Consider the following 21,961-nt stretch of genomic DNA (forward strand, 5'->3'; position numbering starts at 1 on the left):
ATCAAAATTTATTCTCGATCTGCATTGCTCTAAAACTAATTTCCATTGTAGCGTCCATGTAGAATCGAGTACAAGTTTTGTATTTGTACGGAGTACACCATCAAGCACACAATCCTCCAACAACAATAGGCACTAGGACACAAGCGACGCAACTCACATTCTCCACCATAAACAAGAAAATGATGATGAAAATTAACCACGACTCACCCATCAAGAATTCTAAATAAAGGGACATTTTAGGCCCCTTCTTATTCTACGCATTGTACTGTTTTATAATCAAACATAGAACACATTGATAAAAATGTATAACACAAGAGGTAGCCCGTGGAAAAAAGAATGCAATTTTATTCTATGAAATGATACACTACTGACACAATAATGATACATTAATGTTACATATTAATACAATGCAATATACTGTACAATGTTACACAAGACTAATAAAATGGAAGTACAATGAGAAATCAAAGGCCGCAACTTCGCAAGCTCATTCTCTCTCTACTCTCCAGCATCACCCCTAAGCTAACTAGCCTCACTAGCCATGATATTCATTTAGCAGCTCATAGTCTGATCTCCAACAGTAACTCTGACGAATAACATTGGAGGGAGACTCAACGCTCCTCATCAAACCGTATTATTGCTTTTGAGTTATCTTGGTTTCACTGTGGAATACATTTGTCTTCACTTCAAACAACAGGTACCTGCTTTATCAACCATGATTTTGAGCATCAAATCATTTAGAAAAACAATGCGAGACATGGGGGAAGATGGCTAATCGACATAAAATAATAAATTTTTGACTGAACTTTGAAAGTTCTGAAATAAGCGAAGACAATTTAGTCAACATATCACTAATATGAACTCCCCCGGTGTTCAGTTAACACCGTCTGATACTGATTCTTTTTCGTGTTAACCAAACAACACGTGAAATATTGATTCTATTTTGTAGAAAGTAGTGTACTAATTTGTTTTCTTTTTGTGGTTAACATGGTTGGCGGTGTTTCTAGATCTTACAAGATAGTAATATCTCCTCTTTTCTTTTTAATGAGTGCCTTTTTCCACCTCCATATGTGTCACCTAGATGACCAAACGAAAATCAGATTGTTTGACCAGCTGTTGAATTTCAAAGTCAAGGCCTACTGATATACCTGTTTCACAACACATGAACCGTTTTCTGTTTGGGAAGTTTCACAATACATGCATTGTTTTTTCCTTATTACTCCGTAATTACTCACTTGTTGGTGAAATGACATTACTACCGTCACTTTTTCCCTCTAAAAAGATACTTTCCTCTTCTAATCACATGGTTAATGTTGCCCATTTCCCACCATTTCTCCACTCACTTGGTTTGTGTGCGAAACGATATGGTGCATGTTTTGTGAAACTGAGGTACTCCGAGTATTAACTAATATCTAAGGTATTAAGGAGTAGTAATTAATCTACAACAGGCTAGATTGACAACAATTGCTTACCTTGTTTTCCGCCTTGACAACCTCAAGGGCCCGAAGCTCGGTTAACATCCTCAGATACTCTTTTTGTGTATCTCCGAGCTCCATCCTAAGCCGTGACGCCTGCATGGGTCATGTAAAGCAGTGTAAGCAAGCATACTACTGCCATATGCATCTAATTTTCTAATATTTAATATTGTCGTGATTGATTTCAGCATTTACACATGTTATATAGGTAGTTACCAATTGCGTGAGATGAACTGAAATTTGTGAGAAGAACATCGGCTTATCCTCGGCTAATTATAAATGCATAACAAAACAAAACAAAAAAACGCACACACACAGGAGGAGAGTTCAACATGAACTCTGAAAACAGAATGAGCTACTTAATATACCTTGTTATTGAGCTCTTCCTCAGACTTCTCGAACTCTAAGCATCTGAAACATTAAAAAAGACCGTAAGATCAAAATAAGCAAATGACAAGAAACAAAATATAAGATAAAGCCGAGTCTCTGCCTAGCCAACTTTAATAGTACTACTAGTACAGTTCTCCCAAGTACAAAACTACAGTTCTTATTTTTTTTTAAACTCTACTAATTAGAACCGTATATATGTCTACCTGCGTGCTGCTTTAAAATTTAAAAGTTAACTTACTTCTCTCGAAGCTTCCTATTCTCCTGTCTCAACACCTTAGCCTCCTGTTGATTCAACGGAACTGCGGCATGACTGACAGGCTGCCATAGAAGAGTAATTTAATTACATTAACCAAATCACTATTTACAGAGGGAAATAAAGGCTATACCAGAATAGAGATATTAAAACTAGTACGTATTGGCAGAGCTAGGGGACACGAGATAGTTAGAAACTAAACATCCAAGTTAAATCAAAATAAATAAACTCCAACCTGAAAATCTATAGAACGCCCAGCATGAGTGTTAGGTTCTATCCTGCTTTGCCGTCTCCCCTTTCCGAGGCCAGACAAAAAGTCATCATGCGTCCTCTTAGTTCCTGCAAATAAAATTGCAGTAGGCATCAGCACAAGTAACTGGCGACGAACATATCTCCAAATCTTTGAAAACAGGAAAACTTACCACACTGCTGAGTACTGCTTCGAGCAGCTAACAAATCTCCAGCAGGTGAACTAAACATGGGATGAGCCTGACTAACAGGCGATTGACTCATTTTTGAACTTCTGTCCACGCTAATAGGTTGAAGTCTAGGATTATTGGGACCAACGTAGGGAGATTTAGCTAAGGATACAGGTGCTGGAGCCTTTTTAACCTGATACCCAATAAGTCCACAGTGATGATCCCTACAATATATTCAAGAATGTGCACTGATTAGCAAGTAGTTTATTGAACTCAAGAAAAGTGAACATCGGAACGCGAATCTGTTTTACGGAGTCAGTATGTCACACGACCTAGGCATGTTTTCTTCTATTGGCTAGCATGGAAAAATTCAAATTTAAATAACAAGCTCAAAAATCAAATGATTAATTAAGAATAAGAGATGAAGAATATGTACTATAACAACCTCATGGATTTCTAGTTATGAGATAGATTTCAGGTGAAAGGAAAGAACAAAATAGAAATAGACTTCGTCACTATTCTACAATGAACACAAAAGTACCTACCAGTACTCCCAAGTCATTTCCTTCAACCGAGTTTCAAGTTTTTGAAAGAGTGAAGTCCTTTCAAAATCCTGTTTATTATGAGTAGGCTCGATAAAGTTTGCTTCCAATACCCCTAAAAAAACAATTAAAAAATGATTAGTATGCACATAATCCAAAAACGTTAATTTTCAATGAAATATTGATATGTGATGAAGAGAAATTACCTACAACCCCTCTTCCTCTACTGTCTAAATAGCTAACAACATGCCAAAATGGCTGCAAAAAAAAAAGCAAACAAGAGAAGGGGTCATCAACCAAGAAAGATTTGCATTATAAGTCTAAAATTGCAACAAAAACCACTTTAGCTTTTATGAAATCTCAACCCGGATATTTAATTTGCTTATTCTTCCACAATAAAAATGCTTTTTCAGTGCCAGTAATTATTTTGTAAGGTGATATTGTATGAATCTCACTCATGACAAACAAAGGAACTTTCCAGATGATTATCCATGGTTTATCCTCCAAAAGGCCACAAAAACTTTATTTTTACCAATTTTCTTTTTCCTCTATCACAGTTTTTAAAATAGGAAAAAGTTCAAAGCAGTACATTGGTGTTAGAAAGAGATTATCCTCGTGTCATTGCTCACTTTATGAATCAAGTTCAACGGTACTTACGACTATAATTATGTTGCTTGGCCTCCCCATATTACCTTAAGTACCCATTTGTACATACAATCATCTAACATAGGTATGATTACTTTAGCACTTCCTTTTGGACCAAAAACATACAAACACTATTTGTCTGTGACTATGTTGCTTGGACTCCTCATTTCATCTCAACTTCTAAAGTACCCATGCGGACATACAATACTCCAATACAAAAATGATTACCAGAGACTTATTTTTTTCACAAAATAGACAGGGTTGACATGCTAACACATATGCGCATGTGCGAACTCACATGTGCAGAAATGGTCATATACGAAGCTGGGTGTCTTATGAACAGGTTTTATGGGATTTTACCAGTATAAGACGGTTCTTATGGTAGACATTGAAGCCATGAAGATTGACATCAGGAGCTTCCTTCAGAAAGCCAATTGTTGTCAATACTTCCTGCAAAAGTAAACCAGAAAATTTTAATCATACAAAAAGCAATTTTAAAGTACATTTCATTAACAATGTTAATAAGTAGTTGAAAAGGACAATTTATCAATTGATTAGGTGTTAGCTAACTGATATGTTGGGTATTTTAAGTTTTTCACACTAAAAACTTAAGGGTAACAGCACAAATGCACATGAAGTTCAAGATTGAGGGACCAACAAAGGCTCATATCTTATATTTGAATAGAGCTGAAATGAATGCGCATTGATCCTCAATAGTCTCATCTACCTAAATAGTGTCTCTGTCTCCTAACATTTTTAAGGGTGTTAATTTCTAGTAATTTTGATAACTGTTTTTAGTAACAAGCTTGTGAGGCTTGTTCAAGAAGGGAATAAAAGTTCCATTGGAGTTTGCGTCATTTTCCTCTGTTTTATTAGACCTTAACTCTAAAACTAAAAAGACATATCTGGCATCACTTTTGATTTTTGCCAATAGGGTCTTCAGATTTCAGCAGGACTGGAAGACACTATGGCATAATGTGGTCAATAGTATCTTTGCATCTATGAGATTTTGATACATGTACATTATTTCCTCTTCAATAAATACAGTAAAAATAATAAAAATAAAGATGTGCAATCCATGCCATCCAAGAAACAACAAATGAACTCGATAACAAAGAACAAAGGGAGTAGAAAGCATGATAAGTAACCTCTTTAGTGCCCCCAGTTAAAGGTCTGTACATGATGAACTCTGGATACTTGAGACCATGTGCTATACTGTGATGTTCCACAACATTCCCACGCAATATGATACTGAAACTTTGTGGAATCCGCAAGTATAAGATGGACAAGTACATCTGCAAGTAATACCAAGATTTGTAAGTCGGGTAACTAAAAAATCTTTCAGACCATGTCAAACCAAGACTTACACTAAGGGAGAAACGATATTGGTTGCCAATGTGATCTTCACTTATTAACATTCTTGAATTAATTTTCTTAGAATTCTCAGAATTTCGCAGGCGGATATCCTGCGACCAAACAGTCAAGAGATGATTAAAAAAATACAGAAGAAAAAATTTTAGTCTTGCCAACACATATCAAAGTACAAAGAGTCAACCTTAGGATCACTTTCAAAATCGAACTCCAACGTCCCATCATCAGTAAACCATAAGTTGAAAATGATCACTTTGGTTCCATGAGGTCCAATATCATCGAACTGCCATGAAAAACAAAGCAGAATTGAAACTCATCAAAACTTGATACAAAAAAGTGGAAACTGATTTTAGCACACCTTGAATTTATTTTGGAACACCACCTCGTGAGTAGAGAACAAAAAACTGTGCTCTCATTGTGTGTGTGTCAAAATCATTTTCCAAAAATGGTGTACTCTTGAAACATTATACAGTGCAGCCAGTGCCACGCCTACACTTGCATTGCATTACCCGTATATAATAGTTAACCGACATCTATGTATGAGCTTGCAAATTGTGGACGTGAACATGCGGATTCAACCAGCTCAGGTTGTGAAGGATTTGATCAATTAAATTTGTATATCCTTATATTAACCAAAAAAATAATATATAGAACAAAGGTGGTGACTCCAATATGCAAGCCAATGCGAGGATTAGAAGGTCCAAGTAAAACGTCCATTAAGGAGGCCAGAGAATCAAAACTGTTAAAAGTCCCAAGAGATGACAAGGAAACCAGAGAGTTGGTTGGGGGATCCAGCATGACTAGACTCAACTTGGTCTCACTACGTAGATGGGCCTCGATATGATTTGATGATCCAAGTACAACGTCCATTAGAGAGGCCAGAGAACCAAAGCTGTTGGAAATCCCAAGGAAACCAAAGAGCTTGTTGGTGGATCCAACATGAATAGGCTCAACTTGTTCTCACTACAAACATGGGCCTCAATATGATTTGTGTCACTTCATATTCTTGTAGTAGACTCCAGCTGGGGAACGTTACACTTGCTTCATTTCAAGAACATTGTGATTGACCATCAAAAAAAACATGGTGATGTTTTTCCTTTTTGGAACTTAATACTCTAAATTGTCTTATTGCCAAACTCCATCTAAACTTGCCCCAATAAAATGTCATCCCCTAAATATTCCCCCAGCTGTAGTTCCTCCCATAAAATCCACCCCCTGATTACTAACTCCAATCCAGTCAAAGCCTTAAGGTAGATATACAGCATGATTTACCATACGGCTATGACGCTAAATGCATGAGGGGGGGAGGGGGGGAAATAAGGTTAATTCAGCTGCATGAGACCAAAATTATCAACATTTCATCAAATTATTATGATCACTGGCAAGTCTATTAAAGAGATAGCTATCAAGAAGGCTATTAAAGAGATAGCTATCAAGAAGGCTATTAAAGAGATAGCTATCAAGAAGGCTATTAAGTACACAAGCAAGAGCGTGAAATAATAAAACAGAACAGACTACCACACTTTGGTCTCACAGCCTAGAGGGATCACTGCTAGAAATAGCGTGTCTAAAATCCAGGTCATTATTCTCTAATTCAGGGACTATGTCATGCATAATAATATCAGTAGTAAATTGATTTTCTAGTCCTTGAATTAGTGAGATATAGAGAAAATACTCATCAGAGACTTTATAAGCTAACCTGCTTCATAAGCGTGGCTTCAGTTTGATATGGCGACCACTGCAAGATGATGGATAAATTCGACTGGAAATGCTCTTCCCCGTAGCGATATAGAGGGTTGAAGGTGTCAGTTGACATGTTGTACTCATAATCAACCTATCAAAGGAAGTCCAATTGTTTAGTATCCATAACTCACAGTCAAAGAAAGCAGATCTCGTGAAAAAAGGATCAGTATACCCGCTAAGATGATACCGTAACCTTGTACAGTCAACTGACCAAAACGCAACCTATAATATAATCTAGTATAGTAGTAAATACTAAATAGATATAAATATAGAAAACTTAACTTCAAAGTTAGAACAGAAACAGTTGACATAGAAAGGGCTCATGATGATGCAACCCATCAGTGCTATAGATGGTACACTTGTATTGTGTACTGACAAAATTACTTAAATTCAATAGAAAATTGTAGGATGATGTGCAACCAATAAGTACTGACAATTACTTAAATTTGATGAATCAATAGAAAATTGTAGGATGATGTGCAACCAATAACATAATTTCAGTACTTACCATGGGCACAACTATCCTGTCTGAGCCCGTTCGTGACAAGTATGTGTAGGACAAGAGCCCAATGCTTTGAGTCAACGTCCTGATCAAGAGAGAACACAAAAAGGATAAGCATAAGCCAAAAGGGGGGGGGGGGGGGGAATGATTACTTAAATGACCCCAACCCCACACAGAAAAGGGAGTTGGGGAACCTGAGAAATGCTACCAAAAACATTAGCAGTAACATTAACTCCCAGCATCTGAAAATAATTTGGATAGCCCCATCATATTTACATATTTGTTCATATAAAAAGCTTGTTGTAGTCCAATTAGTCAATTATTTAAGCAACACGTTGGAAAAAACATACTACTTCCGTTCCTTAATTTTCTACTCACTTTTTGTTCCGGCTGTTTCACAATTTTCTACTCACTTCTACTTCATACTATTTTCTACTCAGTTCTACTTTATACTATCTTACCTCCTTGTCCCACAATATTTAAATTTTTCCACTCACTCTCTCTTACTTTATCCACAATTTTCTTATACCCACCTTTTTACTACATCTTTCTTACACCCACTAACCTTTTTCAAAATTCAAAAAGTGCATCCACCCCAACCTCTCTCACCTTGTGTACTTGCTTTCTTTGTGCAGCTTCTACCACCCTCGCGACCTTACCTACATCCACTCACCATAGTTTTTTTTCCCATACAAGTTCGCCTATAGCAATAATTTCCACATTATGTTTATTTAATAGCACATAAATTCCCAAAATGCAGGGAAATCAGCAAGAAAGATATACGAAGTATATAATTTTCACCGAGGCCTAGGCATGTTTCCTACACATTGCATTATTTCCATATTTTTTCTAACCTTTTATCTTTGCTTTGAGAAAGTTTGCATGCAAACGTAAGTCCGAAAAATTCACATGTCTAATCACAAGCTAATATACCACATTAGGACTAAGATACCTCAGCAGAAAATATGAGAGAAATACACAAGTCAGAAACGTGAGGCTTCATTTCATTGGTAACCCCACCTTTTGTTGAAATGTCGGGTGAAGACTATAACATCGGCTCCAAGTCTCATGGTGCTGGTCTTGAATCCATTCCCATCTGAGACGTCAAGAGTCAGCTATCAATATCTATAACGGAAGGGAATAAAGACCTCAGAACTGAAGACTTGAACTTACATCTTCCAATTGCTAATTTGGATTTCTTGTCTGAAAAACCAAAACTCATACAACGCCGCATTGCCTCTGGGTCCATTCCACCTCCATCATCTGCCAGAAAGTATAAAGCTTAAAGAACAGTGAAAGTACAGCTCCCACGGGAAGCAAAAAACAACACAATAAACAGAGTGGGTCTTGGATACAAACACAACGCGAAAGACAGGAGTGGGTCTTGGATATAAACACAACCCCGAACAGAGCCGGGCGAAGGGGGAAGTTTCTTAATTAATATTTGAAGATCAACACACCTTGAGTAAGCAAAGCTGGAGTACCATCCCTCGGGTTTGAGACTTTATCTACAATTACAAAAGAGGCTCCGTTTTGAATCTATTAAATTGAACAAACACAAAAGGCAAAAAAGTAAGTGAAATGCAAAATCCCTCGCATGAACAGTTTCCGCCATGATTATGAGAGTTACACGCCATATTGACAAATGGCACAAAAAAATTCTCAATTTTCAGCATATTTCAAAATTTTAATACCGGGACAAATAAAAAATTAAAGACAACTTAATGGATATCTGTTCAACTGAGTTACTGACACCCTCGGTTCGGACTTCAGACATAGTCGTCAAATACAGGGAAGGCAAGTTACAAAAGAAAAGGAGCACATGGTATTTTGTCTGCTACTTGGAACAGTGAACTGGCATTTATATTTTCATTCATCAAATAAAAAAAGCGGAGTTAAATACACAATAACAATAATGACTTTGGACTTGTGAACATAAACAAGTACTCATAGACTGCCGCAAAGGTGAAAACCAAATATGTAACAGCTCTATAAAGTTGTACTGCCTCCATTCCTTAATGTTCTTGACGCTTACTAATTGCAGAAGAATTAAGAAAAGAAGAAAGAGGGTGCAAAAATGGGGTTACAAGTGGCAAAAGTAAGCATGTGGGCAAAAATATGCCCTTTTGTGGGGTAAGGGGGGTAGAAGGGTAAAATATCATTGCCAAAAATGGAATAACATAAAACTGTACAGAACATAAAAGGAAACGACTCATGGGGAAAGTGTAAAGAACAAAAAGGAACTGTGATAGTAGATCATAACTCGTGGCAAGTTCGAATTGAACGAATATACCCTTGAAAAGTTGAAATAGAATTTGTTAAGCGTTCAAAGTCTCAACCAACAGTCCAAGAGAGTAATAGTCACAATTATTTGGCAAACATTACCTCATCAATTGCATTATCAAGAAGTTCTGCAATAGCTGCACAAAAAAAGAGAGACATTAAGAAAGCGAAAGCAACAAACAAGACACTTCTACAGACAAATGAATCCAAAATATTATAAAGTTACGGAAGTTCCATGAGCTGAACCTCCGAAAGCCCACTTATGAGAAGTCGCATTTGAGTGAAGGAACTTGGGGTGAACATGCAAATAATTTTTGCTGTCTGCAAGCAAAGTAGACATATGTCAGAGACGTCAGTGACAGAAGATCCGGTCAATGATATTTTCAGTAGAAGTTATTAAATGGCAATAGAATCAATACGAAAACGATTGATGGCTAACTTTGAACTTGAGATTTCGAAGTAGGCGCATCTTCGTACTGTCCAGCTTTCCAGAATTGTCGACAAAGTGGTGCCTGGCCTATAGATGATGTCGAAAAAGTAGCATCTTCAACAGATGTTTGAATTACTTCTGATACACTGGTGCCATTTTGGACAGTGGTTAAAGCATTTGTTATCCAATAGTCTTCAGATTCATGAGCGCTGGGTAGAACATCCCACCCTGGAGGACCCAGATAAGATGAGTGGATATCTCCATTTTGGATTAAAGATCCATAGAGTTCTTGTTCTGATTTCACATGGTCAATTTCAAATTCTCCCATTTATAATCAAAGTATAAGCCAACAAGACGCTTTGTTCAAATCACGGATAGAGGAGATCAGACCTATATCAAATACACCAGAGATATCATCATCGATTACAAACAGCACCACAAAAAAGAAAGAAAAAGTTCACTGATATGCCAAGAACAAAGTCTACACTGCCACAAAAACACAAGTAGAAGGGGGAAAAAAGTGCATATGAATCTTGCCACGACAATCGTATCTTAGGCTTGACCAGATCCTCAAATAAGCAGCAGAATGGACAAGAAAATAGTATTATCATATGCATTGTAAAAAGATAGAGTTACATAGTGAGATTCTAAAATATAAAAAATGAAAGCTTGATCCATTTTAGACATTGAGGACTTGGCTTTATCGCATAATAATTAAGATCGGCCAATGCCTTGATTTTTAAAATGGATATTAAAATAAAAAGCACAAAAAAGAAGAGTTGTAAAGAAGGAGGCTCACAGTTTAAACAAGAGAAAAAACAGAACAAATGTGCATTACATCAAAAATTGTAAACAAAGGAAAGCTTTGTATGACAACCAAGAGAAGCTAAATACACCATCCAATACCATATATATGCTGAAGAAATACTATCTCTCTCTTATAGCCATTTTTGCATGTATTAAGAACTTTTTGAATTGCATAAGTATTTTTAAGTGAAATTTAGCATTGTTTAGTTACTATCAGTGACCTATAATGTTGTATTTGTATTAACAATAAGACTTAGAGCTGTGTTAGTATTAGAAATTTTATACTTTAAATCAAAACATATTGAACAAACAAAGACCAAAGACTTATTCCCGAAAGGATAGGGTCAGAAGGATTCTGGTTGTCCACAAAGATCCTCTTCCTCCATCCACTTATATCCAATCCCTACATACTCTTTGCTAACATCTCATTTTAAACTCCCATTTTCGTATGAAAATGTTGGAGCATCATTCGAATTCCAACCAATAATACCAACAACGAAAATGATACTGTTTGCCCTTAAGCCTCCAAAAGATCATACATTTGACTAAATCCCAATAAGGAAAAGTGTCCAACCAAAATCCCAACGATACTACAAAGCCTCGTATCAAAGATATGCCACCACATCACATAGCAAAAACAAGTAGAATCTTGTCTCCGCTAGAAAAGCACAACATAAAAAAAAAAAAATGAGAGACAAATCTATTCTTGGAGTTTAAACCAGCACATTCTCGTAAGAAGTGAACTCTATGAAGCTAGCGATCCTAACAAATGCTTCACCTTCTTTAGAAAGAGATACTATAGGTTGAACATTTTTTTTAAGTGACTATGACGAGAACATGCAAGGAAACAGATAAAGTCGGCCAAAAACATTATTTTATCCTCAATATATAACAAAACAAAGAGAATCACAATGTCTATGGTAGGGTAGAATTGAATGGAAATGAAGGAAATGTGTGGATTTCCCATGTTTAGTTTTAAAATACTTCCCTCGTACCTGAATGTTCTGCTCACTTATTGTAGACTCATGTTTCTATGAAGAAATTAGAAAAGTAAGTGGGTGTAAGAAAAAGGGTGGATGTTGAATTAACATTTTGAATAGGTTGAGGATGGGGGGTTGGGGGTTGGGGGGAGGGGGGGGATTTAAATAAACTAAAGATCAGTCTTCATAAGTATTTTCACAAAAATCAACACAACATCCATATCACTAACAAAAGGGCAAAAAGTAAGATATTTGTGAAATTAATTTTAATAGGCAAGGTGCATAAGTTTTAAAATTCAATGTTCCTTTACTTGTACTTTCCTTATGCAATGCCTTCTAGGACTTTTCTTAAGTTTCTAGGTTTTAGATAAGTATTATATTACTGCCAATCTAGTGTTCACATGAAGCTTTTAGCTAATAGAAAATAAACCTCTATGAGAAGTACGACTTAATACTCCTCACCAAAAGTTTTCTTGCTTAATTAGTAGTTGCGTTTATTGATATTGTGCTATAGCTCGTTCCTAAGCTTTTAAGACACAACAAAGTCTACTCGAACACACAAACTCTCATCGTCGGTCCCACTTGTGATTGTTGTGCGCACACAAGTGACTGATCAATGCTCGCATCCCTCTCTTGTTGCCAACAGACAAATAGACAAGAGCATCCCTTTCAGAAACCTTTGATCACTCGTGCTTCACGAGCCCTTCGACTTTGTACCACATAAGGCTTGCGCCCTTACCGCCCAATAGGTAAGAGCGAGTCGCACGATCTGCTTCCTAAGACATACGAACCGTGACAATAAGTCCCTCCTAATGCATTAGATTCATTCCCTTCAAGATCATGTATACTCCTAAATGAACTCCAAAACCCTTCTCTCAACTTGTAAGGTTGTAAGGCACCATATGATTTCCTAGTCCAAAATGAAAAGTGGAGACAGAGATTTCATGTGCCCTTAAGCCTCGGTTTCATGTTCCTCATAGAAGCCATCTAAAGGTTGATCCCGAGCTAAGTTAGAAGCCATCACTGTGTTGTCATATGAATGATTAAGTTAGAATAAGTTGAATTATTCTTAATTGTTCTAGTCATAACTTGTATGTAACACTTAGCTTTCCTCGTCAATTCTCAAACCAAGAAGTCTCTCATATTTTTCTCGTACTTTTAATTATACCCATCAAATATTTAAAAAGAGAAAGGGTAGAAAAATATTTGATATGACAAGTTTTCATAATTATCATTAGCCACATGAAAGAGCGATGAGGTATCTTAAATTTATCTTGCAACCTAGAAAAAGAAATCCAACAATCCCTAATAGAAGCACAACGTGGGTAAAAGGGATAACCACACCTCACAAACTTATATATTTCATGGTATTCACCTTACTATCAAACAAATTGCAAACAAGACTAATATGCCTTTTCCTCTAACTAAACCTCCAATCACGTTCACAACCTTATGAGTTTGCCCATTCATCCGACTTGTTTTTTCCACTTATGATATAGTCAATCTCATCAACCATAAAATGCTTCTTATTACTTTAAGGGGGACTTTGGGTAAAAGTTATCCCTATGTCACTAATTAGTTTAAATACTTCTATTTTGCAAAACTTGTCCATTTTCGATATAGCCAAAGATTCATTTGTTCTTTTGGCTGTGGGATGTAATGAACTAAATCAAAATGGCACTTAAAACATCTTTGTTTCCTTTCCATGAAGTAGAAGATGGTCGTCCCATTGTCGTCTCGTTATCGCTTTTGGGTCAGTTGGAAACAACCCCTCTGCAATTGCAGGGGTAAAGTTGCGTACGTCGGACTCCCCCTACCCCGCTTCTTGCGGGAGCCTCTTTGAGGCAATGGGGTAATGATAATGATGATAATGACTTCTATTTTGCAAAAGGGTACGGCAACACGCTATAATTTGAGTAAATTTCACTATCAAAAAGTTTGGGTCTCGCACTCTTCACATTCAATTAAAAGTACGTCATTATCTTTTACCACATGTACCTTCTCAATAAAACCAACACTTGATAATCAAACAACAAATACTCGTCTGAAATCCATGTTGTTTGGACTCAAGTAGTAGTGTCGGACATGCAAGTACGAACAAAGATGGTTATAGGTCGGGTCGGGTTTCGGCCCGAGCCCACACAAAGCCCACATTGCATCAGGTCAGGCCGAAATTTTCAAAATGGGGGGCCAGGCCCACAGACCCTTGAGACCCTTGAGCCGAGCAGTCGTGTCCAAGACAAATTTTACTAAATTTAGCGTGCTTTGTCGTGTCATATCTTGTCATGCTTTTTCCAAAAAAATATTACGACTCGGGCCACGACCCACAACTGCGTGTCGGGTCGGGTCAAGCCTCATGTCGGATCGGGTCGAGCATCGAGCCGGCCCAAACCAACCACAGCCATCTTTAAGGCCAAGTGTCCCAAGAATGAGAAAATCTTCCATGATTTTAGCCTAAAATAAAGTGTCATAGTGGTCTATAACTCCATACCCATGTTGGAGTGATCGACACGGGTATTTAAGTAATATGAAGAGTCTTAGTAACATAGTCTAAAATTACTAGTACACCTGTCAAAAATCGAACCGAACCGACCTGACCCGAAAATATCGGGTCTTGAACAAAACTTTGTGACCTGTAACACAATAACCCGAACAACCTTAAAAAACTAGACCATACTTGTTTATAACCCGACCGATTGAAAATCGTTGTATTTATAGTGATAAATGAGATACAACATCTACACCAAGCAACAAAGAATCTTTATGTCGTTTGCCACTCAGGCTAAAGTGGTTCCTTCTGCCTTTTACCACTCAAGCTAGCATGCTATAGCCTTAAGGCACAACCGCACAATATCTACACTTCCAATATCTATCAACTTTAAATTTACATGCTCTGTCTTTGATATGTTTTGCTTTCTATCAAAGTAGTTCTAAATCTTTTTTTACTATCTATGTACATACTACTAAAGCAATAACTAAAGGGGCAATTTGAAGAATTTTATGAAGTTGTTTCACTCCAAAACTAAAACTACTTTTAAATTTTTAAAATATTAATCTTCTTATAATATAACACAGAAACCAATTTTGACAACATATAAAATGATTAGGATTTTAGGCAACCACTAACTATGCAATGTAATCCAAAAAAACTTTTAAAAAAAAGAGCATCCCCCATTCCCCGTCAATAATGGTACTTGAAATCCAAAGAAAAAAGTGATAGGAAATAAGTAAATAACAATTTGCTCTTTAATTACTTATTACTCCCTTTGTTGCTTTAAGTTGTTTTTTTCCGCGTAGCTTATGTACATATTTGAGCATCCACATCTTTTTCAAGATCCCACATACATAATTATGTTACTTCATTGCCAAAAACAACTTAAAGAAAAGAAAGGAGTATATTCTTTGAACAAGGAGAAATAAGAGATTCATTCCTAAATCAAAATTACTAATTAATTTTTGACATTTTCTATGTTATGCCCACTTTAAAATATCAATGCATTATCAAATAAATAAAAAGTAATTAGCATTAAATACTAACCATTCGGTATTACTTTAATATTTTAGTTTTTTGTTTTATACCTACTCCATTTCATTAAGTTTTTACATTTACTATTTTTACTGACTCCAATGCACTATTTGTTTTATACTAACTCTAGATTCATATGAGAAAAAAATTATAAAAGTTGATATTTTAAAAATACAAAACGAGATAACTCTAACAAGATCTCGAATGATAGTATTTTAATAAGGCAACTTTTATGTAAGACCGTCCTACCGAAAAGATCACTTTGATTGCTTAACAAATTGGTCCGATTGCTTAACTAAAAAGTTCTAGTGCTTAACTAAAAAGTTCTAGTGCTTAACTAATTAGTTTCATTGATTAACAAATTGGTTTCAGTGCTTAACTAATTAATTCTAGTGTTAACTTATTGATTACATTGCTTAACTTATATGACACCAATGTAATATTTTGTTTAAGACCGCCTTATATAAAAGTTCATCATTTTAATATAAAAGTTCATCATTTTAATATAAAAGTTTATCATTTTATATAAAAGTTTTTAAGTTAGTATTTTAAAAAATGTAAGGAAGGTATTAATTTTGAAATTCGAGTCATATTGAATCATGAACTAAAAAATAATTATACCTTCTAACAATAATGTTTATTTTGAAAACTAATTTCTTTGGTTTCTATATTTTCTTTTTAAAAAAATACAAAAGACAATAACAAACAAGCCCTAAGATAATAAATAACAAATCATTTGTTTCCAATAGACCCAAAAAAAATTAAGATTAACATGCAAAACAAGGAAATAGATTAAAACCAACCTTCAATATCAAGAATATTTAGAAAATCAATATAATAGATCTAGTAATTCACCTAAACTCAAGCAAATCTGTCCAGCAACAGATGCCCCAAGATCCAACTAACTGATTCACAAAATCAGCAACAAAAATCAGTGAACAGCAGCCTCAAGGCTCTCAAACACTGAAAAACAGATCTGATCCCTCAGATCAACAACAAAGGCTCAAAATTCTCACTGTTCTTGCACAATTGATGAAAACAGCAATCAAACCAATTCCTAATTTTTGTTGGGTTGTGGGATTGTTGAAAAATCTCAAAAAATAGAAGAAGAAAAAAATAAACACAATTTTGCAAAACCCTAGGAGAGAGAAAAAGTTTTTATACCAAAGATCAAACAAGTCACGTGACATGGAAGATTAAAGGAAACAAAGCACGTGACAGGATAATAACAGACTGTTTCCTTATCAATACAGCTGTTTTTCCTAAATTTACTCGAAATTATAAATCAATAAATATATCATTGATTAGCTCACCTTTGACGTTTTAATTTCGCAAGTTTCCGATCTGCAATTAATCATTCATCTGAATTTTTTTGGCGCTTCATTATTTTCGTTTTTTTTGAATTTGTTGTGCCCTCACTCCCTCTCAAAGACGGCGGCGCGCCGGCGGTGTTGAGGTGGAATTTGTACAATACCTAGAATTTGCGTAGTTCTCCGTCGTCACCGAATTGCTCAATTACAATGCGGGACACTCTTCAAGGCGGCTTAAATTCGTTTATTTTTTTCACAGAGATCAATTTAAGGTGGCGTGAGGTGGGAATTTGTTTAATTCCTATGATTTACCGATAACTGGTGGTGGATTCGTAGTTTCCGTCGTCGCCGAGTTGCTCAATTACAATGCGGGTTACTCTTCAAGGCAGCTTAAATTTGTTTCTGTTTCTTCACAGAGATCAAATTAAGATGCCAATGATTCTTTATTGATGTTCAGATACTTCAGATTCTCTTTCTAGGCTTTCCTAACAAAAGCTTTGTTGACGGAAATGCAGCGATTGGTAGTATCTTCCACGACCTCAATAGCACCACCACCTGTTGACTGATTGTGGTTGTTGCTAACTTGTTGATGGCCGAAACTGGTATTGCGGTGGAGAAGTAGTGGTTACTGTGGTTGTGATTGTGCGGTGGCCGGTGGGTCGGATTGGAGGGTAGAGAGGAAAGAGGAGGGTTAGGACTTAAGAGGGTGTGAAAGTCGGTATAATGGTATATCAACCTTTTGTTAAGGAAGACTGTACCAGAATAGAATATAATAAATGAAAACAAAAAGGGGGGAAGAAATTGGGAGTGAAAAAAGAAGCGGGAAGACAGAGAAAGAAAGGGAGGGAAAAGTGGAAATGAACTGAAAGACTGAAAAAGACTGTCATTCTTATGACTTAGGAAAAAGGCAAAGAGCAGCAGACTTGCCGGAAGTCCGCCATTAACGCCGCCAAGAAAAAACATAGATGTTGCCCATAAAAACTGGCCTGCTTTGCTAATGTTTAGCGACGAAGGAACCCTGAATTTGTCAATCGGCAAAGTAGTGGTGAGGAGGTGTTGGGGTCTTAATCAGCTTAGAATGAATCAAATATAACACGTGGTGTAGAGGTTTTAGGGTCTTAATCAGCTTAGAATGAATTCAGCATGTCATGGGGTGTATAGGTTTTAGGGTGTTATTCAGCTTAGAATGAACCAAACATAACGCGTGGTGTAGAGGTTTTAGGGTCTTAATCAGCTTAGAATGAATTCAACATGTCATGGGGTATATAGGCTTTAGGGTCTTAATCAGCTTAGAATGAATTCAATATGTCATGGGGTATATAGGCTTTAGGGTCTTAATCAACTTAGAATGAATCCAATATAATGCGTGGTGTAAAGGTTTTAGGGCCTTAATCATATTAGAATGAATCCACCATGTCATGGTGTTTAGGGTCTGAATCGCTTAGAATTTATCCAACATGACACCCTTTGTTTTCATGTGAATGAACTATAATGTCAATACAAACAGGAGAAGGCAACTCAAATATCGGACCTGTTAATTTGTTATATACATGTCTTCAATCTTAACCGTTAGGCCATGACATCGTCGGTAACTTGTATTCTTCGTAATACACCACAAATTTTTGGCATTTTCACTTGTTTTATGAGCACCCTTACAATGCTCCCACACGAATAAGAATTTGTCTATCGACAAAGTCGTGGTGTAGAGGTTTTAGGGCCTTAATCAGCTTATAGTGAATCCAACTTGACACCCTTTGTTATACATCTCGAGATTTTCTCTCTCTAACAAGTCACCCTTTGCTTTTCTTTCACACATAACGCCCTAATATGTCTTCTTTTCATCACCACTCACATCTTCATGTGAGCCTTCTCTTCCTTCACTTAACTCACTTCCACATACGAAACATTTTTTGAAATACCATATCTTATTTCATTCACCTTACCTACATTTCACATAGTGTATAATGTTTCACTCATTTCCAAATGAACTACTATTTGGGGTGTATACACAAATTTCAAGTCTACAAAACAAGAGAATCAAAATATGTGACAAAATATGATTTTATTCATTTTTCTATATTTGGGTTACAGTCTCTAATATTTTCTCTTCTGATTCGATATCCAATTAGAATTTCACTTGGCTCACAAACTGGTCTGATCTGTACTTGAATGAGGGTCGTCAGGGATTGATCTCGTCCAAGATTGTTGATGTAGAATGCAACGGCACGTCACTTTTGTACGCTTGTTGATCTTCTTCTACAGCCTGGAACGTATTTGATCTTATTCATAAGGGCCTCCGAACTTGATCTCGTCCAAAATTGATCTTCTAAAATGGAACGACAGTCCTTTTTGAATGCTTTTTGTTCTTCGAGAGAGAGAGAGAGAGTTTGATGTGACTTGATTGGCAAGGAGAATATTGAGAGTTTTAGGTTTGCCATTTGTTTTCTCCTCTCTTGAAAAACGAGGTAAAATACTCTATTTATAGAATGAGGAAGTTTTAGGGTTTTGATGTACATTGGGCTAAATTAATTTGTTCACTCAAATTAATCGTTTTTTAATTGATCGTCAAAAATATATATCGAGTCAGTATTTTGACTTTTGACCCGAACAATATCTAATGTGGCAGATTAACAAAATCTTCGTGCATATAGGGGTTCTAAGGCATAATCAGGAAGTCATAAGGTAGTTCAAGGCATAATCAAGGAAGTCACAAGGTATACTTTGGAGTTAAGCATGGAAACCTCAAGGGCGCAAGAAAGCAAAGGGCTGAGTTAAAATGGATGTGTCTCACGATATGCTTATATGATTGAGGTTAGGGGTGAGCACGGATATCCGATCCGAAATCAAATTTTGGATCGGATATCCGTATCCGAAATTTGTAAAAATTGATATCCCTATCCGATCCGAAAAATACGGATATCCGATATCCGAATATCTGAAATTTTTCGGATCAGATACCCCGAAGATCCGATATCCAACTTTTTAATTTATATTTTTTTTGGTAATAACTTCAGTGTCATGTACTGTAAATTGTAGAATTCGTCATTCATCCATCTATTTACTGTACTCCGTATCTAATTTGTAGCAAACAATTAGGTACTCCCACTACCACTTAAAAAAAAAGCAACACATTTAATTAATTAAAGTGTATAATTTGACCAACTTATAATGTCTCTTGAGTTTTTGTTTCATTTTTAAACTGGCCAAGAATAACCAGGGAGGATGAGAGAAAAATCAATTAATTGAAGAATATAATGAAAACTCCAACCAGCAAGAAGAAGACCCGCAACGTAGTCAAGGTTGGATCAAGAGAAAATCATGATCTAAAAGAGAAATTATATCCTTGGTGAGAGAAAACACCCAAATTCGAAGTTAATCGCGTGGAGAAAGAAAGCTACGAGCGGCGGTGACTCGTGAGTTAAGGAATCCGGTGAGGCGGTGATAGTGGAGGGATCCGACGTAACTGTGAAGGGATGTGTAACTGTGAGAAGAGGAGAGAGAGAGAGGGATAGACGACTGTGAATTTAATAATTTGAGTGATAGTGTTATGTGAAATATTTAATATGTGAGGGAGTTTAGGGTTTGATTTTAGTAAAATAATATAGAAAATCAAATATGTGGTTTTGTTTCGGATCGGATATCCGATCCGAAATCAATTTCTAATCGGATATCCAAAAAAATCGAATCGGATTCGGATCGGGTATTCGGATTTTCGGATATTCATATAGTTTTGCTCAGCCCTGATTGAGGTGATTCAAAGTGGAGGCCATTTGGCTCAATAGCTTTCCAACGCATGATAATAAGCTCGTTTTGGATGAGAAACATGGGAGTTGCGACTATTTTACGAGAAGTTGTCCTAACACAAGGTCAGTTTGGTCGATAAGTTTGGTTAAACTAATTGTTGGTCGTCTGAGCTCTCCGGCGAGTTTTTTAGATCTAAAGTCATAAGACAGAGAAAACGAAGGAGAAATATTGGCAAGATATGCGGATATAACTGAAGAGGATGAACATGTTTTTCTGGGTTTATGATTTTGACTGATTATTAGATGTAGCCATTAATGTGTTACGCCAACTCAAACATGGGCAAAGAAGAAATTGGCAAGTGAAGAGGGTAATTAAACTGTAAAAGTGTAAATGCAATATGTAAGGTTAAAACAGTAAAAACACTACTCTTAAGAGAAATCTAGTTATTATTTTTATATAAAGATTTGATGTGTGGTGATAGAGCTGGCAAAAGATGACATGACACGATAACACGACACGAACCGGACACGAAAAAAGCGGGTTAGTGTTGAGGGTTTTCGACACGTTTAGTTAAACGGGTCAACACGACACGACACGATAATTAAATGGGTCGGGTTAGTGTTGAAAATTCCAACACGAACATGACACGAGATAACCCGCTTAATTAAGTGGGTCGTGTCGTGTCAGACCCGTTTACCCGTTGACCCGTTTAAAATAAGAAAAAAACGTATCACATATAGGCTCTAACTTGAGTTACTTGACCAAGGCCCAATAGACTCACAACCCAAAGCAAAAACCCTAAAAAAAACTTCTCAAGTTGTCAGCCGACATATATATAAATCAAATGGAACTCGACATATAAACATAGTTCTTACTCTCTCTATCCCGTCGGCTACTCTTATCTCTCTCATCTTTCTTCCAATTTTGTTCTTAAGTTCACTTTAAGTTCACTTTGTTTTTGCTAATTCATAAAAAGTATACGAAGTACTTCTCCTTTGCTTCTTGTTTGTAGATTTGTTTCCTCAAATATGCTCTCCTTTTCTCTTCTTTCTTTAAGGTAATGTTATTTTTGTTTGTTTGATTTACTTTATTCATTGGTTTAATTAGTTTGATGAAGATAAGATCTGATTATTTTCATAATTAGAGAACCCATATCCTTTTATTTAATCCATTCAATTTTCATTCATTCTTTGTGTAATTTTATTAATTTTGCATATTTTCATCTTCTCAGGTAGTCTATTTTGTAAGAGGGTGTTGAGTGCTTCATGGTTGGATGATGTTGGAACGTTTGGAAGAACATGAAGATTTTTACAAAACTTAAAAGTCACTCTAGTAATTATTTGTAACCTAAGGTTTTTGAACTATTATTATTTGGTTTCTAACATATAGAATCCGATTGATTTAGGAAAAACGATATTTTGTTGTTCATTAATTGATTTAATGAATTTATTAATGGTTATTGAGTTAGTATTTCTCTCAATTTCTTTAACTTGGTTGAAAAAAGATGACACGAACACGACCCGATTAACTAAACGGGTTAG

General features: G+C 36.1%; 1 protein-coding gene and 1 long non-coding RNA gene across 4 annotated transcripts; one reads left to right on the forward strand and one right to left on the reverse strand.

Annotated features, from left to right (window-relative positions):
- Positions 1–292: 292 nt before the first annotated feature.
- On the reverse strand, positions 293–17,674 carry LOC110797040 (protein MICRORCHIDIA 6). 3 transcript variants are annotated; one of them, XM_022002131.2, is made up of 22 exons: positions 16,680–17,674; positions 16,222–16,271; positions 10,063–10,443; positions 9,870–9,944; positions 9,726–9,760; positions 8,801–8,879; positions 8,514–8,603; positions 8,361–8,436; positions 7,347–7,425; positions 6,795–6,929; positions 5,280–5,378; positions 5,092–5,190; positions 4,873–5,019; positions 4,085–4,174; positions 3,286–3,337; positions 3,083–3,194; positions 2,541–2,761; positions 2,354–2,457; positions 2,104–2,183; positions 1,844–1,886; positions 1,473–1,571; positions 293–701 (listed from the first exon to the last, which is right to left on the reverse strand). In XM_022002131.2, the coding sequence occupies exons 3-22, from the start codon at positions 10,379–10,381 to the stop codon at positions 687–689; spliced, it is 2,049 nt and encodes a 682-aa protein (XP_021857823.2). In that variant the 5' UTR covers positions 10,382–10,443; positions 16,222–16,271; positions 16,680–17,674; the 3' UTR covers positions 293–686. The 3 variants fall into 3 exon arrangements, with proteins under 3 accessions (XP_021857823.2, XP_021857822.2, XP_056684104.1); XM_022002130.2 differs by lacking the exon at positions 16,222–16,271; XM_056828126.1 differs by lacking the exon at positions 16,680–17,674 and having other exon boundaries at positions 16,170–16,491.
- Positions 17,675–21,237: 3,563 nt separating this feature from the next.
- LOC110797032 (uncharacterized) lies at positions 21,238–21,900 on the forward strand. Its single transcript, XR_002535738.2, has 2 exons — positions 21,238–21,477; positions 21,652–21,900. It is a non-coding gene; the product is annotated as an uncharacterized lncRNA (long non-coding RNA).
- Positions 21,901–21,961: the final 61 nt, after the last annotated feature.

This window comes from Spinacia oleracea, chromosome 5, assembly GCF_020520425.1.
Source record: "Spinacia oleracea cultivar Varoflay chromosome 5, BTI_SOV_V1, whole genome shotgun sequence".
NCBI lineage: Eukaryota > Viridiplantae > Streptophyta > Magnoliopsida > Caryophyllales > Amaranthaceae > Spinacia > Spinacia oleracea.

Bases quoted from the DNA above. Each gene is read 5' to 3' on its own strand.
- LOC110797040 (XM_022002130.2), bottom strand. From the start codon at position 10,381: ATGGGAGAATTTGAAATTGACCATGTGAAATCAGAACAAGAACTCTAT. The intron at 6,930-7,346 runs GTAAGTACTGAA...TTCCTTTGATAG, and splicing joins ACAGGATAGTTGTGCCCATG to GTTGATTATGAGTACAACAT. The intron at 5,191-5,279 runs GTTGACTCTTTG...GTTTGGTCGCAG, and splicing joins ATTTTGAAAGTGATCCTAAG to GATATCCGCCTGCGAAATTC.